This window comes from Anas acuta, chromosome 6 (genome assembly GCF_963932015.1).
Source record: "Anas acuta chromosome 6, bAnaAcu1.1, whole genome shotgun sequence".
Lineage (NCBI taxonomy): Eukaryota > Metazoa > Chordata > Aves > Anseriformes > Anatidae > Anas > Anas acuta.
The window spans coordinates 12474246-12502164 of record NC_088984.1 but is presented as its reverse complement, the minus strand read 5'-3'; the positions used below and the strand labels follow the sequence as shown (position 1 = coordinate 12502164).

Genomic DNA, 27919 nt, shown 5'->3' with positions numbered 1-27919 from the left:
AGATCTGAGCTCTTCTAAAAGTGAAAGGTTGTAAAAGTTCTGGCTTTTCCTCTTCTCATGGAAACCGCCCTATTCAATTCTGCTAATACCTGTATTCTTAATTTTCTCCTTTAGTTCCCCCCATTATTTTCTGAGATTCAGTTCTTGCACTTTCTATGCATTTGGTGAATTTCAAATGACTGCTTCTGTGAGAACAAGAAAGAAAAGTAATGGGAGCAGAGCTGCTTGGTCTGGGGACTCTAGTGGGCAGGGCACAGTTCTCCCAAGGGTTTTGTGTGACCTTATTCAGTCAGGTCTACTGTCTTGGATACACGTTTGCAATGTGGGGATAAAGTAATGTGCCCTTCCAGAAGGGGGAGGCATGCTCTAGCTTATATAAAGTACCACTCCAAACTGATCTCTTCCTATATGCATTTCCTATGCTGCAAGGTCCCTACTTCAGTTAGGACTGCTGTATGCTACTTGAATAATAAGCAAGCTTGGACTTGTCTCAGTTCATTTAACTAGGCTTGGCGTGTTTTCGTGTGTGCCGCCCACAAACATTACCATGTGTAGTCCTACTAGTACAACTGTCTGCAGGGAGTATCTCTGAATGCCACAGGGACGCAGGCTTGTTCTGAAAATGCTTGTACAGACAATAAACACCAAAAAATGAAGTAATGAGACTGATCATATTTAAGCGTTAGCCAGGGCAACAACAAAGTGCTAGGGATGTCTTCCAGTTAATAACTAAGTGGTAAGAAGCATCATGTTGGCAACTAACCTTTAAAGAGTGATGCAATGTGAAGCTTCATACTATGACAGCTTGTCAGTCACTGTGCTGTGAATAAGGTTTGGAAACTGCTCTAGCTTTATTTAAAAAAAATAACGTATATGGCATGTAAACCTTTCTCACTTTTTTTTTTTTCATGTGTAGAAAATATAGTGTCATGGCCTTTGAATCAGTCTCTGCTTCGCACTAATAGACACGAACTTTTGAAATGTTTTTGTGAAAAGTAAATTACTGTTGAGAAACAGGGAGAGGCTATTTAGGCTGTTTGATGTGAGTACATAAAAAGTCATTTGGATTTATGAGGAATTATTGCTCTGCAATTCAAGGGGACGGGAGTTAATCTCATTGACTAGGTGATGGTTCACATTGCTTGAGGTAGTATCCTTAAGTTCTGGGACAACATTATCACAGTTCTGGCATAAATTCAGTGGCTCACACAGTGATATGTGTTCACAGTATATCAGATAGTTTTCCCTTTGTCATTCTGGTTGGAAGTGTCCATAGTTAGAATGATTTACTGGGATTTTAGTTCCCTTTACAATTAGTAGGAATGTTTGAGCCCACCAGCTTTTATTCAGAGCCCATTGAAGCTAATGGAGGGGGGAAAAAAATCCCTTTGACCTCATTTGGCATTGGCTCAAGCCATTTGTGTCTGAAGTTGATGGCTTCATCAAAATCCACTTAACCTTCTAGGGGTGAGTGTGTGACAGGGATTGCTCAGGTCATTCTGGAGCTTCATGGGCTTGCTGGAAGAGGTCAATCACTTTGCACAGTTTTTCTCTTGCTTACCAACCTAGGTGAAAGGAGTAGTCATAAAAGTAACAAAATCTTGTATGATATTTTGTACTGCCTTTAATAATATGTGATCTGATTTCAGTGTCTTTTGGGCAACATAGACTCATTTTTAACCATATGAATCCTAACAGAAAAACATTCCTTAGAATTAACCTTCTGACATGCTTCTTTTCTTTTCACAGTTTTGAAAGTCCCCAAGGTGAGAAAACAGACATCTTCCCTGTAGTTATTTAGAAGTATTCCTGAATCTTTGCCTATTTGAGACATTCTGTTCCTCCCCTAGTTCCCCTCATTATTGGTTCACAGATTTTTTTTATTTTATTTTTTTTGTCTTACAAGAAAACCAGAAGAGAAATAGGATGAACACAGATACAGAGAAACTGATCTGCCCTCCTTAACCCTTCTCAAAAGATAGGTGACATAATATGTATCATCATCTCTGTAGCTTAATGCATTATAATATATATAACAAAAATATCTGAGACAACATATTAGAAACTTCTTCTTTCCTGGAGAATTATTTTTTCTCAAGACTTCCTGCTCCATTCATTATTTCTTTAAGTTCAACTTTGTACTACACAGAAGGTAGCTTTTCATGGTGTTTCTCCAGGTTATATCCCACCAGAACACTGGAAGAGAGCTGCTTTATTCCTGAATGCAGTTTTTTATTGTAAGGTAGGACAAATGTAATGAACCTACAAAGTGGATCTTATTTTTCTGCCCCCAGAGGTTAGGGGAAATTTGCAGGTACCAACAGGAGTCTGGGTTAGGGTTAAGGTCAAAGGTGGCAATCTGCAGTAGGGGAACCTGCAGTAGGGGGCAAAGGTACTGGACTGGATGACTTCGAGAAGTGCTTTCCCACCTTAACTTCTCTGTGATTCTGAGTTTCAAATGTGAATTTGTTCAATGGCAACGACAAAAGAAGAGCTGAATGCGAAGTCCTCCAGGGCAAAATCAAGAGGAAACTGATCACTTGTGCTTTTTCATTGGGCTGCAGTACTGAGTTAAAATGACTCCAAAGATGCTTGTGACACTACTGGGCATCCCATTTTTTGGTCTAGAGGCTCTGGCCTGGATCTTTTGATAATATGTTCCTGGTCCATTTGATTAGTGCTAGTGATTAGCTACTTCCACTGTAGAAGGTTTTGTTTACAAAGCAATGTGCAGGGGTTTGGTGCCTGTGACACCATTAAATGTTCATGTGCGTTTTTCAAACAAGATGCCTGAAGGCTAGAGGTAATTCTTTGATCTTTAAAAAGCTTTCTACATAGGGGAGTAAGCTTGAATGTATACTTATATGTGTGAACACTTGCAGGTAATTAGATTTTAGTTTCAGGGCTGTAGGACTTTGCAGAAATGATTCAAATTTCAAAAGGTTAAAAATAAGCATGAATTCCTTTTTATCTCAAGGGATTTAGAGGGGTATAAAATAAACCTTTAATGGCTTGAGCCCTGCTTTATTAATTGCTTTGCTGAAGAGATAAAAACCTGTGGGAGTTTGTGTATTAAAATGGGATGAGAACCAGTAGAAATCTAAGCAAAATTTGAATTTGGTTTAAAGAGAGTAAGAAATACACAGCTTAGCATTCCTCTGTGTTTAAATGATTATTACCTTAATATATACAGTTTCTTTGTTTTTAAGGAAGTGTGCTTGGATTGAGCCATAATTATATGTAAAAGCATTTGAGCTAGTCATTCAGTATCGAAGGAGTAGAATCTGTCTAAACAAAATGACAAGCAATTAGGGAGCCTGGGGGAGTTGTCTATTTGTCATATCTGAAAATAAACTTATCAAATTATTACTCAAATTGTTCCAAGTCTGACAGCTGTATCTATGAAGGCTCCTTACACTAACTTTGCAAAAATGGTTCTATTTTATATACTGTTTTTGACAGGGGGCAGCGGAAAAGAGTTCTGTCAGTTTCTCTGATTGTTGTTTTTTTTTTTTTTTGTTTGTTTGTTTGTTTTTTAATCAGGATATTTTTTTTCAGTTTCCAAGTACAAAGTTCATCACAAGGGGGGACTACTGATAGAAGGTGAACCTTTTTTCTTGCTGGATGCAAAATGGTCTCTTTAGACAAAAAAAAAAAAAAAAAAAAAAAAAAGTTCTGCTGGTTTTGAACTGATATAATAAGAATTTAAGTTGAAATTGCTATCTTGTTGAATTTCCTATTTCTGTTTTTTTACTTGCTTCTATATTCATTGTGCATTTTAAAATAAAGAATAACTGCTTTTATTTAATTCTACATGAAAGAAATACTGCATTGCAATGCTTTGCATATTTTGCCTCTTAACTCTATTATTTGTGTTTGTGAACTTGTTACAGAACAAAGAAATTTTGCAAAACCCGAATGTAAATAATCCTCTTATGTTCATGTTATATACTTTATCTTTCCTTGTCTACGATACTATGCTTGTAGAGGTTACAAGTTTTCTCTCATCCTCCAGTCCTCCTGTATTCTATGTTAAATCCAGGAGAGCTATTGGTGATCTATCTCTATGAAAATATATTTGACACAGGAAACACTGGACGGGATCAAATTATCAGCATAATTTATATCAAGTCTGTATCTTTGCTTGCATGCAAAACTTCTAGTTGATTTGGGACAGGACTTGGAAGGGAGCCACTAATCAGGTGTGACAAGTGTGGCCTTGACAGTACCACTCTAGCTGGCTTCTAAGATTTCCACTAAAAAATAATCTCATACTTTGTGACTGTCAAATGCATTCCTGGGTTCACACAGATTTGTCTGGATGCTGCATTCAACATCGTCATCAATGGGGGAAGTGTATGCTGAATATGGAAACGTGACATAGGCTGCCTAGAGAAGTAGTTGAGTCACCATCCCCGAAGGTATTCAAAAGACATGTAGATGTGCTTAGGGGCATGGTTTAGTGGTAGACTTGGCAGTGCTAGGCTGGAGGTTGGACTTGATGGTCTCAGAGGTCTTTTCCAACCTAAATGATTCTGTGATTCTAAAGCACCTTCTGTATTGATCAAGGAGGATACTACCTGTGTGTGCAAATGAAGTTCAGTTTTCAGTAGTCTTAGTGACTCATGAGTGGCTCTGAGTTTTCTCCTGGAGCTTGTCTTCTGAAGCTTTTTGTCCTTGTTTCCTTACATGAGTGAGAAATATCACATCCTCCACACCCCCTAGCAGCTCTAGTATTTGATAGTGGTGGAAAGATGATGCTGCCATCACCCTCATGGTGTGCCTCAGTCTATGAGGACTGCTTGTTAGGGACTTCTCTGTCCTTGTGTTTGCTACTGTTTTCTGGCATACTTGTTTATCATCCAAGGGTGTTGAAAGAAACTCAAAGGTTGATTAATAACTTATACATAACAGAAAACTCAATGACAGAACTGCTGAGGTGAGTCTAAAATCATGAACCAGACCTGCAGTGAGCATAAGGCTGAGTGCTGCGACCACTTAGTGTCATGGATCTTGTTCAGGGCAAGGTATTGGAGCCCAGTGGAGCTTAAGGTTGTAAGCAAAGACCATAGCACATGAGTCTCAATACTGATCCCCAAAGTAATCATGAAATGTTAGAGACAAAAATCCAAACCTGCATAAAAACTCTTTTGTTTACTTGACAACATGTTCAATTTAATAGATCTCTGTTGCTTTTTTTCCCCCTTCAATGGCACTAAAAATGCCACTGATGGAGAGAATATGCTGCCCTAAGAAATGTCTGGCAGAAAATTTTCATCTTTAAACTGACATCAAAGCTGCATTCACCTTGACTAAGAATGGGAATTTTTAACTTTTTTTTTTCAATCCAGTTCCTTATCTAAACCATTAACTTGCACAGAAGTCTTAAAAATGGGTATTTTGGGGCTAAATAAGGTGCTTTTGTTGGAGGTTATTGAGACATGAAATGATTACTTATCATCCCTTGAAATGACATTACATTTAAATGCAGTGGTACATGGGCACTTACTACTACCTTCATCCTTGCTCACAGACTGCAAATTGAACATTCTCTCAGCCTTATGGGATGTACGGAAATTCTCAGAGTTATAATTGGTTTTCAGTATGCCATCTTGCATGTTACACAATTTGAAGAGGTTTTCTTCAGAATAGAAAATGTTTAGTGAACCCCATGCTCTGTATTTCCCCCCCCCCCCCCCCTCTTTAATCAATTTTATCCATGAGTTCATCAAAGATACAAAGGAAAAGTAAAAATTGAACTCACTTGACCATGATTGATTTGAAAATTCAAGGGACAACCTCTAGGTTATTGATGGCTTTTAAATTGCTATGCATCGTTACCTGGGTATGCCTCTGAAACTCATCAGCATTCCGTGGCTTTTGTTGTTGCTTCTGTTGTTTGCTTAGAGATAGAGGCTATAAATTTAGATCTATGCAAAATAACCTTACCAGACAAAGGTATGGAATTGTTTGAAAGTCTTTGCCTGAGTGAATGAACCCTTTTCAGTAGAGGTCTGTAGAAAAACCAGAACAGAAAAATCTCACTTAAGCAAGCTGAGATCTGATAAGGTTTCTCATGTGATGGAGGGTACCCAAATTCATTGCCATTCTGAACTGGTGTTTAGATTAGGAAGAGGGAGAATGTGAATGGGATATCATGCTGATGCAGATACTTATGGATCTTGCTCCAAGGTGTGGGGGGAACTGTAGCACTGCATGGAAACTGGGAGTATGGGAACCCTTGGGAACCAGCGTACTTGCTTGGGAAGTGCAAGGAAACGAGATTAATGAATGGCAAACTCTGCCTTAAGTTCCCTTTACATTTATTCCATTCATCAGGGCCAAGAGTGAATCTGCAAACGGAAGCTTGCCATGGTAACTGGATCCTGATTTTTGTTCTCTAATGTACCCCTCGTAGTGTACTTCTGCAAAGGCACTGTGAGGTAAAGGGAGCCTCACTTAAGGGTCCGTGCTTATATGTCTCTGATGACAGGTGTGATGCTGGATAAGCAGTTGGTGTTGAGATGCTCCATTGAAGTTTGCAGCAGTGCTGCTGTATGAATGGTCAATGTGAAGGTCACTAAGTGTGTGAGGAATAGTATAAACGCTAATCTGCATGAAAGATTCAGGCAGTCTGGAGAAATAGAACTATATTTCTGTCCCTGGGTTGGATATCAGGTGGTGAATTCAAGATCTTTCTTCTTAAATCACTGAAAGTCTTTCCAAATTGGGCTAGGAAATGGTTCTTAATCTCCCCCCAAGTCCACTCCTGTCACCCCCTCCAAATAAAGCACTTGCATTTCCTGAATTGGTTTTCATGTTCCTCTCAGCATGCAAACTTATTTGCTGCTGTAGCTCTACAGAAAGCCTTTTTTGCTCTCCTGCCCCCCACCACCAAACTTTATTCTCATTGAAACAGGTATTTACACTCCTATTTAAATAATTGTATTTAGATAACTTGGATAAAACTGCTCACCAATGAATTCCTGAACAATCTTAATGGTGAGTTACATCAGCAGAAAATCTGCATTACCCCCTCTGCATTTTAATTTTAGGTTGTGTGTGTGTCTATACTGAACTCAGTTCAGCTGCCTCTGATCTTTCGTGTATTTTTCCTCTAGTAATGAGGCTGGCAGCTTGCTGTTGAGTGCAGGTGCATTAACATTTCTGTTCAACAAATACAGTGTTTTAATTGTATGTATTATGGTATTTTAAAACATTGTTTTTTGTATCCATATTTTAATTGGTGGAGTCCTGAACTCTGTTTTCAGTTGTGACCTGATGCTTTTGAAGGTTGTATAGATGCTTTATAACTGTAAACTTTTGTATTTCTGTGAGTTCTGTCAAAACTTCTGAGAATAAAAGACAGTGTTGATTGCTGAAATGCAGTGGCTATTTCATTAAAATGCACAACTAATGAGTCTTATGTAGGCGAGGCTAAAAAAGATATTTGTGATGCTGTGTGGCTATGACAAAGGGTTTCTGTGTTCTTGGATTCTGTTTTTTTTGTAATGTAGGAAATACTGCCCTGTGCTGACAAAATCTCATCTGTTTTCCTGTAGAGGAATGCAACCTCTGGATATATCTCTTCAGTCACTGGCTGGGCCACTTACGGTGTCTGTCCACTAAAGTGTATCACATGTTAAAAGGACAGACTTCAGATACAAAACCTGTTCCATCTGCTGGATCAGCTTTGTAGCTTTCTCATCCCAGATCAAAGACAGAGCACTCTTAATTAACAGCGTTTCACAAATGCTAATGAAAAAGGCAAGTAGGCTGAAGAAGAATTACTTTCTGTGAGTAGAAAGTAGTAAGAACCCCTGGCAACTGCTGTTACACCTGCTGAGAGTAAATCACAGCTTTGGGCAATGATATGCTTTTGCAGGTTTGCTCATTGGAATATGAGTGTTCACAAGTGAGTCACAGCATCCGTTTTATGTGTTTTGTTTTTTTTTTTTTCTTTCCTTCCATATAAAATAACAATGATTTTGTTAATTGAGGATCCGGCTATCCTCATATTCAGCAGATTTCTCTGACGGATTTGATGTTTATTGGCACTAGGCGATCCTTTTCTGTTTTAAATGAAAAAAAAAAAAGTCTGATCTAGTGAAGAGTGTATAGTATACAATGAAATGAATAGTACCTTCATTCTGCAGATGCAGACTTTGTGTATCACCTAAACTGCATGGGCTATGATATGTTGGAATCTTAGAACATCTGTTGCTGAAACTTAAGATTTTTTTTTTTTTTTTTTTTAATTTTTGATGGTAACTTTTGTCAGATGTTTCTGACTCTCTCCAAAGAAAGCATTGCTTCTGCATTTCTTCTGTTCACTGGAGTTGCATTGATGATTCTTTGAAATTTTCAGTTTGGCTTTGTAAGCCCAAGTGTCATGATTGCGTTGTTCCTCAATTCCTACTTCATTATGTGAGTGGGAGTTGGACTACAGACATGCTCGTTTCAGTGTAAATAAATACATAAGAGCAACTATTTAATCAGAGTTTTTTGAGAGAACCTTGCATTATTCAAAACCAAGCTTGACCACTTTTTTAAGACTGAAAAATGGATCATAAAAGGATGTTTTATAAATACTCTGACTAATACTTTTATGTCAAGCTTTACAGACATATTAAAGAACACTTATGTAATTTACAGTCATTTGGGAAGAGTTCATGATTATCTAAACTATTGTTGTTTACTTGCACTATAGCAAGGCAAGAAACAGGAACACTGTTGTGTTGTTAAGTACTTTCTCTAGTGCCTTATATCTCGAAAAATATGCCATGCCTATCAGCTAACAGATGGAGTTCACAGCTGTGTGTGTGAGCATAGCCAGTCTCTAGGAAGGGGGGGGGGGGGGGAAGGCGGGGGGGAAGGGAATTTTGCTTTACAGAAAAATATTTTTCTGTCTTCATCTTCCCCAGAATCACTTACTAAGATATCTATGGTAGTAAAGCCTAGTAACATGAGGTAGGCCCAGTGAGATGCTTTGTGTGGGGACTCATGACATGGATATCATCTCTCATTCTCTCCAAATCTGTAGGTATGCTGTTTGTGCATCTACTGTTTCTTTTGTGTGTCTGTGTGTTATTCTCCCCCAGCAGTTTACAGAAGCTTCTACTCCTATACACAGAGACCTGCTTGGATTGTAAAGATGGAAGTTTAATTTTTACAGTAATATCCAAATACTTATTTCTGATCTTTACGAAGAGCTGTAGCTACAGAAGGAGGAAGAAAAATAGATGAAGTGTAAGACATCAGTTGTCACTTCTGAGCACTGTTGTAGGCATTGTACAAAATGCATGTTTTATGTCTTTAAAACAAAGTATGCCACTAAATGGGTAATGCTAAGAAGAGTTTTATTGAGCCTATAAATACCAGTGAATCTTTTCAGCGTCAAATCCCAGTACAGAGACAATTTACAGTTGCAATCAAAATGATGCACACAATTTAACTTCAGCACCATCTGTATCTCTGCTGGTATTTTAATAATGAATAAAATTATATCTTGGCAACAAAAGTCACACTTAAGTAAAATACCTTTAAATTCTAAGTAAGGCCTCCAAGAGGAAGCTACAAGGCCTCTTATTTACCCTGAAATCTCCTTCATGTAACATAAAATAAATATAAACATATTTAAATAGCAAGCTGTGGACAAAAGGCCTGTATGATTTTGTGAAGCACTTGTTAAACTACCTCTGAACCTTGGGGATTCTGGTACAGACAAGGGTTTGCACAGCTGGTGACAAGCACTCCTGCCCTTGCTGCAGGACTTGGGCCTGGTTTGGCAGAGACCTCTAAGCCAGGTCTAATCCAGGAGTTCTTTGCTGTTGTGGCAGTCCCTGTGTACTTGGGGAGAAGCACCTACAGTAGGCAGTTATCTTTTCTTGAAAAGCCTTTTATTACCTTGGGATGATGCAGGAGGCACGCCACTTATCTGCTTCTGAATTCCTTCAGACTCTATTATGAGGCCTACCCACACCAGTTTGTGGGATAAAATTCTCTTCCTTCTTCTGCAATTCATATATTTTGCAAAGAGCAGCATTCTTTTCTCTGTAATAGCTTGTGTGCTTGTGTACCCTTTCTTCAGCTGCACTAGCACAAGGCTAGCTCTGGCTGCTACTGTCTTGCACTATTTCCTACTATTTCATGATACTTGTGGTTGCTGCAATGTAGACCAGAGTCTTTCTTTGGCTTTTCAAGGACTTTTCATTTATTGGTGTAGGTATCATTGGTGTAAGTATGGTACTTATCATACCAATAAGAGACTAGCAGTATAAGATGTAGAAGTAACACAAGCTTCACAGTCGAAGATTTTCTGCACATTTGTCTCAGGATACAGCATTACTAAAACCAGTTCAAATCCGAACTATGGGAAATCCATGGAGCCCAAGGACTGGTGATCTTTCCCTGATTGTGTCCTCTTCATCAAAGCTTTAATTAAGGAAATGTTAGTGACCTTTCTGGATGTCCTTCACAAGTGGAAATCGATGTGTTTTGTCCCACTGACTCTTCAAGCAGCACACCAAGATTGTTAACCCATCGAAGTCATGGCTGGTGACAACCCTGTGTGTGTTCAGAGACTGATCCCCCTCAAAAGAGGGTGATAGAAACGTTAGTGTGATGCCCTCTAATCAGAAATCTAAATTCCAAGTAGTTTCTTAAAGCTTGAGATAACATTTAGCTGCAGCAAGTTATAAACTAGATCATGTCATACTTACTAACGCTTACATAAAATGTACTGGAAGAATTAGTGAAGTTGTGCTTTCTAGTTTCTGAGCAAAACCAATTTTGACAAAATATTAGGTGCCTTTCAGAAGCGTATGAAGTCCTGTCTCTCCAGGATTTGGATACATTTTTCTAAATTATTTTTTTCATACTTGTCACAGGTGTCAAAGGCCTTCACAAAATATAGAATCTCAAATATTTGGGCAGAAGGCCTTTTCTGAAGTTCACTATTTTATGGATTGTTGGGTAAAGTTGATATTATCTGGCATGTCTTGCAGAAGCCCAAAAGTTTTAGTGTCCAAATTCTAATTGGATGTGTTTAAAATCTGAACTAATGTTTATGTTGTTGTCTTAAAGTAAATGTTTTTGGCAAAATTATAATATATGGGGAAAAGGGGGAGAGAAGACTTCCTGTGTTTTTACTTGGAGGGAAATTAAAGCTGCAAGACAGGAATCAAGAACAATAAACAAAACAACTTTGTAATAGGTTGTTGAGTTTCTCTTTTTGTTGCTGTTGTTAATTTATCATCATTTTTTAAATTCAAAAGTGAGAAAAAGAAAGTCAATGAATATAAATATTTTTATTCCTTTCAGAAGTAAGATTGCCGAGGACAGCTCTAATGATATGCATGACATTGTAAATGCTATGCATAATTGCCTGTTTCTCAGAACTCAGCATAGTCAAGGTCAACATACATTTCTCAAATGCAAGTCAACATCTGTATCACTATGTGATTTGCATGAAGAACGTGGTTTATAGGTACAATTAGATGCTTTTTTTTTTTGTTTGTTTGTTTGTTTGTTTGTAATTATCTGGTTGGCAAGGAATTGTAGAAAAAACAACTGGACAGTAAATGAATTTCTTTCTCCAGATGTTTTAAGTGATTATGTAGTGTGGAATGATTTTTGTTAAAGCCAATGTTTTCCATAGAAATGTAATGTGATTGACTCAGAAAAAAAAAGTTGTTATTTTTCTGACGAATTGCCAAGGCTTCTGCTTTGTAAAGTGGAGCCAGAAAGTAGAATCTTGGGAGAAACTGGAATGAAGGCCTGTTTCCCTCATAGCAAATGAGGGAGACAATATCTCTTAAAGTGTGTATGGTGGGAATCAGCATATATTGGCTTTGCTATTAGTTTTGATATAGGTCATCTCTGACCTTGTATAAGCACAAAATACTTCACCTGTCTTTTCTGCATCATCAGAAAAACAAAACATTGTAATAGGTTTGTCATCTTGGGGTATGTGTTATTGTGGCTTTTCATGGAAATAGGGCTGAAGGTATGACCCTCACTCTGTGTGCACATCCCACCTTTTGAAACCCATAGCATATTTCATCTAAGTTTTACAAAGAGATCTCACATCTGTTATTTCCATCTGTTATTTCATGTCTGATAAGGGATATGCCAGAGCTGCCCTGCATACGACCTGGATTGTTGACTGATGCATTCTAAGCACTTTACTGTTCTTTGAAATTTCATTTGGTGCGTAAAATCTGTGCTACATCCTGAATTGTACGTCTTATGTGTAGAGCTGTTATGTGCAACCTCTGATGTTGCGTGATTATCTTTGAGGGAAGAGCAGAAGAGTGACCTTGCATCTTGTCAGAGTATCCACTCAAGAATCAGCTTCACTTGGAGGCTGTTCTTACTTGCAATCTGAAGTCAATCAATTGTTATTCACTTATCTGTAGGGAGTCAGTCTGTATTTGCTCTAGTTCTCTTTGAACAATCTTCAAATTGTTAATGCTTTTCCTATATCCTAAAGCCTTAAAATTACATGTTTTATAGTTAGTTGCGGACTTGGAGAAAAAATCTTCCCCGTAGTGTCTTTTTCTAGAGACATCCATTTGAGGATTCCAGAATTTAGTGTGAAAATGTCATTGTAGCAGAGATCCATGTGAGTATGTCTGTGAACTGGAGCAACAGATAAATGAAGGTAAAGCACCTGGTAGTTAGATGAGCTAATTGTCACTTCCTGTACTGGATCCCACAGAGATCCTGGGGAACACCCTGAATACATTTCTCTGAAATGGGTTACACTTGCTGTAGCACTGAGACAGCTGGTGCCCCATAGGTATCCAATAATACCTTTAGGTAACAGTGAGAACCCACAGAGATTGTTGCTGTGACTCTAGTCATGGACAACTGGTGGATCACAGGCTGATATGCTGAGTTGTTGTAGTCCTTAGGCAACCGCAGTGAACTGAAGTGAGCCAGCAGTCTAGACATTACTTAAATTGAAATTTCTCGTTTACATTCAACCTCTATATTCAGTACCACTTGAAAACTTCTTATGACAATGACTGAATATCTATAACTAGAGAAAATTAGCTCATATGTGATAGGTAATGCAATTTTAATATTTATGTGATGGCATTTTGAAATGTAAATATGGTTTATTTGGTGCTAGCTGTAGTTTCATTGGTGTTGTTTCAAATCAGATTATCCTCTTCAGCTGAAGTACTTCTCAGAGACATTTCAGTCCCTGAACTTACATGAAATATACCAGCAAATTCTTGCTGATTTAGCCTGTGAACTCTATGCGTGGTATCTTCCCAGAGCATAGGTTAGCTTAAAAGATGCTTGATATTTTTTAATGCATAATAATTGGTCATATCTCCACTTATAAGTTCTAAGAAAGATATTCATGACACTCAATTCTGCCTCGGATACCCAAGCACAGAAAAATCTGGCAAAAGAAACTTTCTCAGAGGGTGACCAAGAGGAGACCAACACTGTTATCACCTGGAGGAGACTCTCCTACTGTTGGACTCACACAATTTTTTCTGGACAGTTATACAGCATAGAAACTATTCCTTCTATCTCTCTTGAAAGCACTGAACTGATGTCATTACTACCTTAATGTAGACCTGTTGCTAGGACCTTGAACTTCCTTTGAAGAGGTTCCCAACCCCTTCACTGGATTTTATAGAATGCAGAAGACTGGGCGAGTACGGTGCCCTGATGTATTTGCCATTTGACATCTTTGTTTAAATCACTGTTTAGGTCACAAGTGACGCTGAATTTAACAGGCTTATTTTAATTTGCAGATTTTCAAGTCCAGACGGAATAATTATGGTCTGACCTCTTGTGTACCAAGGGGCACTGCACTCCACACACATTTCTGCATTGCAGTCAGTTCTTTTTGAGACTTAAAGGCTGTAAGTGATAAGGAATCTGCTCAGGACCTCGGTAATCTGTTTTGTTGGTTAATTATCCTCATGGTCAAAACACCAGTGGCATACTTGTCCTTAATTTGTCTAATTCATGGATCTCGTTAGGCATTTTTGCTGATGGTAACCTAACAGATGGAAAGGATTTCATATTTGAGATTCCTTTTTGAGGTCCATCAGTCAATACCCTGTTACGAATTATATTGCTTACACTGCTTTTGATGTAGAGCTGTTTTGAATTCAGATATGAGTACTAAATAAATACTTTTAGAACTAAATGTATATTTTCACCCTTCTCAATTACAGTGTTTTAATAAAATGGTATCAGGTATGTTTAATTTGATGCTTTCTGGATAAATGTGCTAGATAAAATCTCTCTCTGCCATTCTTTAACTCTTCATGGGCTGAATTTCTCATCATCCCTTTCACTGATTTGCATTAAATCCTTATCAGACAACCTGGCTTATGTTTCCTTAGGCTACCTTCTCTGCCAATTTATATGTAGTCCATTGTTCATGTTTCTCTGTTTGGAGGCTTTCCAGTATTACAGGGCTTATTTAAATTCTAAACTGGTGATTCAGATGTTTTAATCCAGTTTCTGGGCCAATAATTAAGTCTGTATTTATAGTTTTCCACTTGTGCCATCTCCTCTTATTTGTTAATCCATCAGAATATTACTTTTGTACGCATTTAGAAGACTAATATATCATTCTGCTCTTTCAGAATATCAAATGGATTTATGTTTAATATTGTTTACATTCCATCATGATGATCATTTCTGCAATGTAATTATCAGTATAAAAATCCATAGTGGGAAATCTACTGCATTGAAGGGGTTCCTTCTTATGTCTTAAACTCTTTGGGCCATGTGCTGTATGTTCTTTTAGCATTCTTCACCAATAATTTGTACTTCCCAACCATTTCTTTGGAGTTGCAGAGATCAGCTTCTTCTTTTTTCCCAGTCATGTAATACTTGCTTTATTACTATTTTTTTTTCCTGAACAGCCTATTCTTTTTTCTTTTTTTTTTTTTCTTTTAAACCTCTCATAAACCTCTCATAACTGTATGTAAATGCAGAACTGAGCTAAATTTTTAAACAGTTTCCCACTATTGTTCACATAAAATTTCCACCTACTTTTACTCTATAATTCTTTTTATTCAGGGGAAATTCTCCACTTTAAAAATTCAGTTACATATTTAAATTACAAACCAAACATATTTGCATGTAAAGAGAAATTTGTCTGCTTAAGGAATTTCCAATAGCAGGTTAGCCCACATCTGAGTCTTTTTGCAGTTACTAAGGTAGACCTTGATTTTACTTCCATGAGTGGGGTGATGAAGGGGTGGTCCCTGCTGGAGGGGTGTTGGAGGCTGATTTTTCTTTCAATTGGGTGGAAGTCTGTTGATGTAGTGGAAGTTTTTCACCTCTCAGCCCAGAGTGCACAGGGATGCTGAAGGTAGCCAACAGTGTTGCTTTCCTGTTGATCAGACAAGCAGATAACTTCTTACAATGTGGAGGATTTTGATTACAAAACTCTCTGGCTGTTTTGCAGAAAGACAAGTAATAGCTTAGTTGTAATCTGGATCTTTATGGGAAAGGTATCATCCAATTTTGGATGAGTCTACATTTACTGTCAGAACTGGAAAGTCGTTGCTGCTTTTATTCCTTGCTTTTTGTAACCCTGAAGTATTAATGCATCTCTTCCCCCACCACTTACAAATTGCATATTTACTATGAGTGTGAGAGCACACTGGTGTCTAAGATCTGGCTAACCTGCAGGACTTTTCCAGTAATTAGATCCCCCTCCATGGGAAATTTAATTAAAAATGAGGTGTGGGTTTATTGTTTTAATTGCTATTCCCTATTGAAATCCTGCACCATAGTCTTTAATGTGTATGTGACAGCATTGTAATGTGAAAACTCACTTTGCCTAATTGCATTCTTCTTCAAATGTTATGAGCCCAAAAAATCATTCGGAGTGTTAGTCTAGGCTACTTGAAGTTCTCCTCAGATGAGGATTTCAAAATGCGGGAAAAAACATTGCAGACTACTTATTTGACCTAACAAGCTAATTTGGAACATACTTTTACATGTTGCACAAGGCCAGGTGGCATATCCCTTATGTGTTGCTTACACACAGAAGTAAGTTGTAACTCCTACTTTAGGTACCTGCTCCATTGAGAAACATTTTACTGAACACAACACCTGAGGTGTTACATAAAGTCTGATATAGCATTACTATGTTCTTCTAGTGGCTTTTGCAACAGGAGGTTTTATCTTTTTTAAGGGTAGGGTATATCATAAAATTGCTTTGTCTGGAAGAAAGACATTTTCAAGATTTTAGCTGTTAACAACAGCTTCTATCTGGTTGCAGTCCCATCAGATTGTTGTTCTGGGAGGTAAATTTCATAGTTGATGATGTATTGATGACGACCATGACATACTTTGTTCTGAGGGATTTCATGCAAATTTCTTCTCCAGTCTCTGTCTACTAAGTAGAAGCACCTTGAGCTAGTAGAAGTTTACATGTTTTTTGCTCATGTGATGACCTCTCTATGTATTGTTTTTTGCTCTTTTTAGATAATTGTGATGATGCGTTGGTATCTACTTTACCTTCATCAGCCTTTACCAGTTCCTCTGAGTTCTTCAGTACTCACAGTCCCAGCTTTGCAAAGCTCAACAGGCGAGATGGTAAGGTTTCAGTGGAAAATGCCTAAAATATTTTTAATCACAGTTATAAAGAATAACTTTTATGCTGTTTGTATGCAGTGCATTCAGAGCCAAGTTGAGTAGAGCTGTTAATTTATGCTTTTTTGAGAGCTTTATTTAGGAGCAATTCATTCCTGTTATTGTTGAAAACTTCTATTGAATTTGAAGCTCTCCTCTTGTAGAAACATCCTATAGGAAGTTCAGGTAGTTATTTTGCTTTTGAATAATATTCCCCATAATTTTTAGAGCTTGAAGGTCATTAGACTTGAGACCCCATTCTAAAATGTAGTTGTTTAATAAAGGTAGTAGCAACTAGATATACACGTACATGTTCTAGTGGAATTCAATGATTACACAACTTAACAGAAATAATAAAAATAAATGAAAAAAAAAAATTGCAGACGTTTGCAACAAGGATTGCCCTGATAATGTGTTGACACATGAAGTGAAACTATTAGGATCAAATTTTATATTAGGGGGGTGGAAAAAAGCAATATTTAGGATATCATTAGGTATTTTGTTATAAATCTGGGTTGTGGCTCTCATCTTATTCCAAAGTTAGAGCCTCAAAAAGAGGAAAGCTGTGTCTTATGGCATTACATATGATTTTCATTCTTAGAAACACTAAAAAGTATACTACTAGTTAAGAGACTTTAATTGAAATTTAAATGAGAATTTTCCTACTTGAACATATTCTATGAATTGTCTGTCTAACATTACTGTTTGAGAAACCTAATAAGGCACTAATGATAAGGAGTTGTGATGTCGTTAGAGAAGTGTTAGATGGGAGTTACTATCTCAAACCACTGAACTAGAGTTCCTCAGCAAGTAAAAGGTGATGTGATAGCTTCTTGACATATAGAAAGTTGGAAACATTGAGCATGATATGAGTTTGCTTTGCCTTTGTCTTTAGCCACTAGCTGAGATACTGGGTAAACATACCTACATGATTTTGAAAATGGCTTAAATGACTAATTTTATCTACAGAAAAGAAGATTCAAAGACAATACTATTGCAAGCTCTGGGTGTACTGAATTTTAAAGTTATATTAATGATATCTAAAGTAAATTTACAGTGATAATAAGGGTAGAAAATGAAATAGGTCTTATTCAGGTGTGCTAAGGTTGCTCTACCATGTAGCGGGGCTGTAATTTATTCTAGTCCTTTAGGTATGCATTATCACATCAGTAAGGTCCTATCTGTTCTTTGGCACAAATCATGGGAAGGGGAAGACAGAGAATGTTGAAACTGAGCCCTAAGCAGGGAATTAGTTTCAGGTGTTCAAGCAACTTCTATTTCATGTTTTGAAGTTTTAGGTGATAACTGAGGAGCTTAACATAACAAAAGGATCTAAACTCTGAATTCTACATTGCTTAATTCTTTTGTTGCACAGACTCTCGTAGAAACATGCAGATAGATGTAGTACCAGCAGTATTCACATGGATACTTCATCTTGATTTGGAGAAGGAAGTGGTGGTAGATAGTGGCTGAAATAACTTTCTTTGGCTTGTACTTGAATACATACAACAGACATCTTTGGAGGAAATAATATCTGCTAACGAAGACTATGCCATGAATTTCTAATAGTGTTGGAATGTTTTGATGAGTTTGTTTAGTTTCATTTGTAATTGATAAAACATTGCAAGTAACAGCGCTTCAAGGCAAAAAGCCAGATATATTTGTTAATATAAATATGAAAGCAACAGGTGAAGATGAATTTATAAAATACAGTCCAGACCTACATCAATAGAAAGTTTTAATTCATCAAGTTGATTTAGTAGCAGGTAACTAATAGGCTATTTAAAGAAAGACTTGCAGGAGAGAAATGTGCCATTTAACAAACAAACATCAGCAAAGACCTAAGCAAAGCTTTACATGAACAGCTGAAAGTGCTCAATTAAAGTGCTAATAAATCTGACCTGGTAACAGTAAAGCAGTTAGTATAATTCAGATGAATATGATTCTGGGGTGTGAAATATATTATCCATGAGAGGGATTAATCAACTTTTTTGTTTACAGTAAATAAATAATGAAAAAGAATAAGAAAATTGCTACAATGTGACTGTATCAACAGGGCTTTTTCGACTCCCTATTAGTTCTCAGCCTGAATAGTCAGTATAGGTAATTATGTATAGGAATATAAAACATACATAATGTCAAAAGGAATTTGTCGTATGGCTGGGAACTGTTTGATCTGGGCATTAAAGTAAAGCTGTGCAGCAGGGATGCGCTTAGCATCAGCAGGAAGTCCAAGAGTTTGTAGCACAATGTAAAGCCAGTTAAGCTGTTTGTAAGGCACTGTAGGATGGAAATGAACGTTTCCTTTTGCTTCATATTAATAAGCTATAAATAAGTATGGGCATCTTGAGCAGTCCTGTGGAACATCAAGGAGCATTGATTGCATAGCACTGGGCTTAAGTGCAGTTTTTGGAACAATTATGGCAAAATGTACAAATGATTTGAAAAAAGTATTTGATCATATTTCTTGGAGTCATTTGGGTCTCCAACTGAGAAACCGTATGATCTTCTTTCTCGTATTTCTAGCATTATGATTTGTTGCCATGGAGAATATGAGCAATATATGTTCCTGTGGCACTGTTTCTCCACTAGGACATTCTCTTCTCACCATGTTGAAGCTCTCCCTTGCAACGACCCATAGGCAATGTGAAACATGGTACCTTTGAGGAACGATCATATAGCCTTTTTACAATGAGCAGAAGGAATGGGAATCTGGCTGGCAGAATGGGGAAATGCTATTGCCCCTCAGACATGATGTTGTGAGGTGCAAAACTTATTGACTTTGATCACATTTTGTCTCTTGCTCCTTTGAGAGAGGGAATGTGGCATCTTCATACATCAGCACTTTCCAGGTTACCTAAAAAACAAAAGGCCTGATCCAGTGGCTGTAATCTGTGCCATGTTTTGTCTATTCTATGATTATACCGCACTATTAATGATGGAATTATGATACTCTTCAATTTCCTTATACCCAACTGCAGAAAATCAGTTATACTAGTATCTGTTTGGATGTTCAGTAGCATTGTCTTTGGCAGCCATTACTGTTGTTGCCTTAATGTTATACATTCTTGTTTTAGGCCTGCCCTGATGAATGTTCACCAGGGTGAACATCACCAGTAGGTAGAGGGGCCAAGAGCCATAAAATGTTTGCTACACTGTGGACATGCTTTTTTGTTACTTTCCAAAAAATCTATGGGGAAAGGGAAAGTGTGAGTTTTGGGGTGTTCCCTACTGCTCCTCTCCCAAGGGAATGTGTGTATTGCTGCTCTTCTGTAAAATCAGGGTCCATAGTCTGAAATGTCTCTTGCAAGTCTGGCTTCTGGACTGCTGGACCAACGAAACCTGCAGAGGTGATGCTAAGAACAGGTGTCATTGCTGCATTTTGCAGCGCTCGCATCTAAAGAATGACATTTCCTACAGACGGATATGCTCATCTGGAGTGAAATGCAGTTCAGAGATGCTGTTATAGTCTGTAATTTGAGAGCTTGAGCTCACTGCAGATCTCCCAAATTTCCATTCATTGTGTATCATTCTTTTGACTTGCTTCCAAAATATAAACCTGTTGTACCATGCTCAGACTAGACAACAGCAATGTATAATAAAGCAAAATACTGCTGTGGAAAGCATATTACCTTACTGCCTCTCATAGCAGTAGGAGGGAGAAAGTACAAACAACATAGAGTAGACGGTGGATATGATGTTTAGCTTAGTACTGGAAATTACCTGTGGTAATGAGCTTCGTTTAAGAACTTATATAGAAACTAAAATAGAGAAAGCAAAGATAAAATTTCTCTTTTTCTCTTTTTCTCTTTTTTTCTCTTTTTCTCTTTTTCTCTTTTTTCTCTTTTTCTCTCTTTTTCTCTTTTTCTCTCTTCTCTCTTTTCTCCTCTTTTCTCCTCTTTTCTCCTCTTTTCTTTTTCTCTTTTTTCTTTTTTTGTTCTTTTTTCTTTCTTTTTTCCTTTTTTTTTTTTTTTTTTTTTTTTTTAATGGAAAACTCACCTAATGACTTATGAGCTATTTTCCACCATCTAGTTGTTGCTGTTTGTTGTAGAAAGACTGATTAAAGAGACAATGCAGGAAAGAAGAACATGCCTATATTTCTCTTAAGAGTCACTGCAAATGTCTAGAATAAACTCTTGAGAGTGGTGAAAGTAACAGTTTTGTGCCACAAACCTGCCAGAATTTCTCCACTAAATATCAATGCTCTGATGGTTCCTGGAAGAAGCAACAGAGCAGCAACTTTTTTTCAGAGTCTATTTCAGATATGAGATGTTATAGTACAAAAGAAGGTTTCCTTCCCATGTACATTAGTCAGAATTCCTTACAGGTTGGATATGCAACTTCTTTTTGAACATCAATGTATAGTTTGAACCTTTAAAAAGGGGGGGGGGGAGGTTTGAGGGAACTGTATTAAGACTTCTGGTGTGTGGGCTTCTTTAAGCTGTGTGTCTGTACAGAGTTAAGAGAGCAGTCAGATATGAGGTGAGCAATGAACTTCCTAATATTCTAGTTAGGTCTTTTTCATGGTATGCTCATAGTCAAGGATGCAGTATTTAAGGCAGGTAAAACAATCACGATGACAATGAACACTTCTGTTATAGCTGAAAGAAGTAAAATAAAGCATGGTGCTAGCAAGCAGTTTGGTTGCAAACTATTTTCCCTGGAATATTTTGGTAGAGAAGTGAAGATTGAGTCATCCAGTACATAGGGACTGGGGATGATACTCAGTTCCACCTGTGGAATCAACACACTTCTTTTGCAGGAATTGGGACTAAATCCTACTTTAATGAGCTGTAATAATGAAAATTGTAACATCTTTTCTTAGATAAAATAATTTCAGTTGTGAGGTGGCAAATCCAATGTGGTCCAGGAAAATCAAGAAAATTTTAAAAGGGCAAAGTTATTGAAATAGAGGTTTTTGATATCAACCATTAATATGCTATTCAAGGAGCAGCTTTGAAACAGATCAGTTAATAAGATTAAAATATTAAGGTAAACCCAGCTATTTCTAACTGAAGTTTATTGATGCTTTTTCTTTAGAAATGTATATTTGGAATCATTCTTCTAGTTTATGTGCAGAATTGTTAATGCTTTATTCTCAACTCGATATTTCCCCTTTCCCAATGGAATTCTGTTCAGTATAATTGGACAAAAAAAAAAAAAAAGCTTTTGTAAGCTTTGCTAATAATGGTAAAACAAACAAGATGATAGGTTTCAGAGGTAACAACAGCCTGAAAATTTACTGCTTTGGTTACTTTGGAATAAATGACTTCTCTGTTCTTCATAGCTGCATTGTTCACTTATTTGTAAGGCTGGAGCGAATGCTCAACATATACAGAGAATAAATGTGTGAAAGCAAAAACATGGTAAAAGAAAATAAATGCAGACTATAATGATATAAGAGTATGCTAGAGAACACGAGATAATGTATTGCAATCTGAAAGGGTTCCCCTTTTTAACCATAAGCACACATTTACTGTTGGGAGTGAAGTGCTGTAATTCAAGCAGTGGTTGCAGTTCCATGTTTCATTGGCTTGACATTATCATGTTCCTGTTTAACCAGTAGAAGAGTGTGAGGGACAGTAGATCTGCTCATGTACTTGTAAAGAATTAACATGAGTTACAAACTTACTGGCTTACATCTAATCATAAAATCTCCATTCCTGAATGGAGAAGTGGGTGATGGAATTTGATAACTTGCAACTCATTGTCCTTGTATTTTATCTTAAAAGAACAAACCACATCTTCACATATTCATTTAACAAGCATCTTTTGTGAAGAAGAGTTCGCTTTTCAGTGTGAAGTTAATTCATTTTAGTTGTTCAGTCTGTAGGTCTGTAGCTTTACAATGTATTATCGAAGGGCATTTACAACCTTTAATTAAACCATATTTTTCGAACACTTAATACAGCAAAAATCAAGATAACTAACATTTTCTCTCATCTTTCAAAAATTAGCCAAAAAGAAAATGTCAAAGAAAATTAGAACTTAGAAATCGGTATTCCCAGATTTACTGGAGCATGTGAGGAGGGAACAGGTACAATATTTCTGTCAGTGAAATGTGCCAGCATCCTCACTAACACTTGTCCAGTTGATGATGAATAGGTTTTCTAAAAACTCTTAAAGTCAGAATTCCTTATGAGCCTTAGGTCAATTAAGAAAATCGTAAGGAAGCACACTAGGTAACATATTTCCTAACACAAAAAATTAAACAAACAGCTTTACGTTTAGGAATTAGACTCCTCTGTGGTAACCTGAATTGATAACATGTTACTTTCTCATGTATAATTTCTTGTGTTGTCATCGTTATCTACATTATTTTTATTCTATCTCTTACAGGAGCTGGTGGCTGGTCCCCACTGTACTCCAATGAACAGCAGTGGCTCCAGGTTGATTTAGGAGACAGAGTGGAGATTGTTGCAGTGGCTACCCAGGGCAGGTATGGGAGCTCCGACTGGGTAACCAGCTATACGCTGATGTTCAGTGACACTGGCCGCAACTGGAAACAGTACCGACAAGACGACACTGTCTGGGTAGGTTTGAACTGCGGATGCCTTTGGCTCCAGATCTTTCTGGCTCAGGCTTGGCATGGGATTTGGAGAAGCAGCTTCAGCTTTATGTTGGAGGAGTAGTGTAGTGGTGAGAGAAGGAGAGCTGAGTGTAACTGAGCTACAGGGTGTTTTGATCTGAACTGATTGCATTGCTGACTGCAACACATGTTTAGGCCCTCAGAACTATGTTGTTTCCTCAAACTATGAGGATATGAAGAGCACTTGAAATGACCTGCACAATTCTGTGCCTTTGATTCAGGCACACCAGGGTAAATGGGACTAATCTCATACATACTTTCTCTGGCAAGTATGGAAATTAACTCTATTTTATGCACACTTGCTGGTCAGAACAAGGGAGCACACGCTGGGGGAGGTGGGTGGTAAATTGCTCCTCAGCTGGAGAAGGCTGGGGCTGCAGTGTGACTAGTGGACTGATTTAGCAGACAAGCTCAAGGCTTTTCCTAAAATTTTAATGTAGGCCTGATGCTTAATGAATGTGTTGCAGGTTCAGTGTGTGGCCATGCCAGGTGCACTTGGTAGGACTGTATGCAGTAACAATGCCACCTCAGGTGTGGAGAGAGAAGTTCTAAATATCATATTTAAAATGTGACTTGTTAGTACATTGTTAATGAATGGTAGCATCTTCTAGTTTTGAGGATCAAGAGCCTTGGTAGTGTGGCAGTATGTCATGGTAAATCAAGTATATTCTTCATGAACATAAAAGAGAACATTGTAAGGGTAGACTTCTGTTTTTGTCTTAAATTTTTCTTTGGTGAAGAACTTGCTTAAGTACTGTGTCACAAAAGGAGACTTTATTTCCAGAATATAATTATGAGTTAGAAGTGTTGTGGCTGCAGCAGGAAGAAAACAGAAGGGATGCGTGGTGGTTTTTTTTTTTTTTGGTTTTGTTTTGTTTTTTGGTGCATGTTCTATGCACTGGGAACACATGTACAGGATGGTTAATTTCTGTGGTTTAAAAATCCATTGTGTTGCCACCGTCTTTGTTTTATCGTAGTTTGATTTAGGGAAGGCAAGTGAAATCCTTCTTCCTTTAGAAAGGCAACTTTGGCCCAAAGATGGTCGTAAAGTTGTCAAGTGTGGCTCTGCTTCATCTGTCACTTTAAAGTTATATTATGCTAGCTTCACTCCAGATGCGTATACTTTTTTAAAAAAAAAAAAAATATATATATATATATATTTTAAAATGGTGGAATTTCATTCAGAACTGAATATAGTTATCATTTAATCTGATGTTGGACTTCTACCCTTGGGACTCTGAATTCTAGAACATAGATATTTTTGTAGACTCAGTGTCATCAAATGCTTCCTTCTTTGATAATATTATGTGACATCTTAACATTTTTTATTAATCTTAAATTTAGTTGTTGACTACATGTCCAACTTTTCAGTCTGTCTCCTTTTTCAAAACCCTTGACCTTTTATTTTATTTTGGAAATTTTTCCTCTTAAAAGGAAACTTGAAAAGACAACACATAAAACTTACCCTAGCAAATCTTCATGCCCTACAGATCCAATTTTGTGAGTTTCTGATCTGGCACCAAATATTGCACACAAGAATAAGAATACGCCCAGCAGACATTTAACAGTGAATCAGGATTTATGAAGAACCTGAACTCTCTCGTTTTATTAAATGATCAGGTATGAAGGTGATTCAGGACAGACCCTGACACAAGTTCTAAAGTTTTGTTGTTTTTTTTTTTTTTTTCTGGTGGGATAATTTTAATATATTTTTCTAATGGAAATCACTATAAGCTATAGAGGATATTTATTTTTGCACATAGTTAAAGAAAAATGAAATGGAGTTTGGATGAGAAAAAGTAACAGCGGGGGAAGGATTTGGATATTCTTCCCTGCATGTCAGTTTCTATAAGTCACACTGACCATGGTTGCCAAAAATATAATTCAAATCAAGAAGAAGAATTTTCTTGAAGTCCCCAGACAGAGGGCTTGAAGGGATTGTTGGGATGCATAGCCAGACTTTGTTGGAAGGATCTGATGATAAAAATCCAAAGTGGGCTGACTTGACATTTCATTAGTCTGTGCAGTCCACCTAAACTGGCAAGTCTCATTAACACCTAAGAACTTGTATGCCTGCCCATGGAATTAATGAAGATCAAGTTACTTTTGTACATATTTATTCTATCTTAAGGGAAAGTTGGTTCTTTTCTCTTTTTTTCCTGGCACTTCTGGATTTGTTTCATTAAATGAAAATAGATCTTGAGAGCCACTGAGGAAAGGCAAAGATGCTTTCAGAAGTATGTAAAGAGTTATGATTTCAACTTATGTAGCATTTCTGTTTTATTGGCAATAATCCTTTCCATAGGCTTTTTAGTGACAAGGAAGATAAAATACACTGTCCAGCCTTACTTGAAGATTTTTCTATAAAAGACCCCTGGATGAAATGAGGACAAGCACCATTGTGTACTTGTCCTAAACATCTGGGCTGTTAAATAGCTATAAGGGAAGTTCTGTATTGCTCACACCCCAGACAGAAGCATAGCCCTTGACTTAAAGGAAGTCGGTAGAGAGGATCGTTTTACAAGTATAGGAAAGTGGCGCCCTCAGGTAGTCTCCAGCAGTGTCACAAGATAGGCCGTTTCAGCAATAGCAATCTATATCCCATTGCTTGTGGAGGCCGGGGTGATCGGTCACAGCAGGATTCAAGGTGGGAGTCTCCTATGTCAGGGCTGATCAAGGTTACCTGTCATTCACAGGGAGAGGGTGGGGGTTAAAATCTAGGTTATTTTGAAAATAAGGCCCTTCAGAAATCTCTGGCTGTTGGGTGGGAAAGGCATTCCCTCCCTGCTGGCCTCTGCCAGCTTTAACTCTGGAGCTTTTTTTTCATGTCCATAGGACAACAATTTGTCTGTGTCTCTCAGGGCTTCAAGCTTTTTAACATTTCCTTTCGAAACCTTTGTTTGTAGCGAAAAGGGCTAGAAATCTACCTGGGTGTGTTGTTTTTTGTTTTGTTTCAGAAAGCTGTGCTGTTCCAAGCTTAAGAGGTGGTAAACACTGTGACTCATGGCTCAGAAGGGGCTGTGAAACCTAAATCATTATTGCCTGGAGCTCCTCAGATGGAGTCTGCTATATCAATATAAAGTATTGATATACATTGGACCTGTTAAGGTCCCTGATAGAGCTTCCACTTTTTATAGCTGGAAGTTTGTGTTTTGATGTGTGACTGTTACTGGCTGTCTCACCAGCTGCTCATTGGTGACAACTAATCTGTCATTTATGGCTGTTGGAAGGGAGGATTATGTGGAAGGGACCTAGGTAGCCTGGTAAACTGGTAAAAAGAAGGTGTAAAAAGTACACGCTTCCATGGGTTTCCAGGCAAGTATTGGATTTCAAGTAGAAATCTAAACTTTCACTTTTTTTTTTAATTCACCTGCATTTCAGTGAAGGGAAACTATCTTGTGATGTTGTCTCCACTATGTATGTTAAAAATGGCAGGAACCCTTAACCTATATTCAGCCTAGGTTGGCTTGGAACTCCAATTTCTACCAGCCCATCTGTGTGACCCAGAGACAAAGCTGGGGGGGTATTCCCAGCTGGCTATGCCATAGAGCTCTGGGAGGAGGATTTACTGGCCTTTTCACCTGTTTCACATGTTGTGGACCATCATCCAAATTTGGTGGAGATATCAGGAAGGCAGTAGTACCTTTCAAAATCCCTGAGTAAATCTGTCCCTGGATTAAACTTTTCATTATCATGTCTTCACAAATGTCAGACATTCTATATTGTAAACAGTGCTTCCAAGTTGTTTTCAGCCATCTGGGTACAGGTTTTGTCCACCAAGTGGCATATGTGTCCTTCAATGCATCTGAGACCTGGATACATAAGTTCTTTATTGGGTGGCTGATAAGATGGATGTTTGCACATGAGTTTATATGACCATATCACTAGTAAAAATCACTTTCTCTTTATAGAGATTACAAGGCTTATTATCCTTCTCTCAGGGCATGCATACAGTTTCCATCAACTTCACTGTTAATGAGAGCACTGCATAGACAGATCGCGAGGAGAATCAGAAAACCTCTTACATTTTCACTCAGGCTATGTTTATGATGTTAGTAAATTCTGCAGCTGGAGTTGAAGACAAGACAGATTAGCCATTTAAAACCAATTTTCCAACCCCATTTGTATTTAAATAATCTTGTTACAAAAGGACTGTGTGGTTCAGAGCAAACTAGGCTTATAATTATATTTTCAATATGGATAAATCAGCTGTGTGTGGACACACTAGCTATTGATTGGAAGACATAAAACATAAATCTTATGGCTTGTAACAAGAAAATGATTTTCTAGTGTTTTTAAGTGTTGAATAATTCAGAATTTACTTTACCTGCATACGCAGCACAGCTTGAGTCAGTCAAAATTGTGTATATTAGCGGGACAAAAGTGTGGGCTGTGATACAATGCTATTTCATTTTAGATAGCAATTTTTATGCCATCTATAGGGAGAAATACTTTACAAAGCTGAGAAACACAATTATGCAGGAAGACACAAAAGAAAGGGGAGGAAGGATGCATAGAATTATGTAGCAAAAGGAGAAAAGGGAAGTTCTTCAAAGTTTTTGAAAAGTTAAGGAATTGGAGATGAAGGGAGACTGCACTGACAGTGGTAGAGCACATTCTTGTATTAGAACCACAAAAACGTGTGAAAAGGCAAAAAAGTGGAAAATGGTATAGATAACAAGGAGATAGTTCATACGCTGT

General features: G+C 37.5%; 1 protein-coding gene across 2 annotated transcripts in view; it reads left to right on the top strand.

Annotated features, from left to right (window-relative positions):
• Positions 1-27919, top strand: part of CNTNAP5 (contactin associated protein family member 5) — a 282878-nt gene that overhangs the window by 57141 nt on the left and 197818 nt on the right. For both annotated transcript variants that reach the window (XM_068687419.1, XM_068687420.1), the window contains exons 3-4: positions 16483-16593; positions 22969-23162. In XM_068687419.1, the coding sequence (XP_068543520.1) occupies positions 16483-16593; positions 22969-23162 (305 nt within the window). The remainder of the gene's footprint in view (positions 1-16482; positions 16594-22968; positions 23163-27919) is intronic.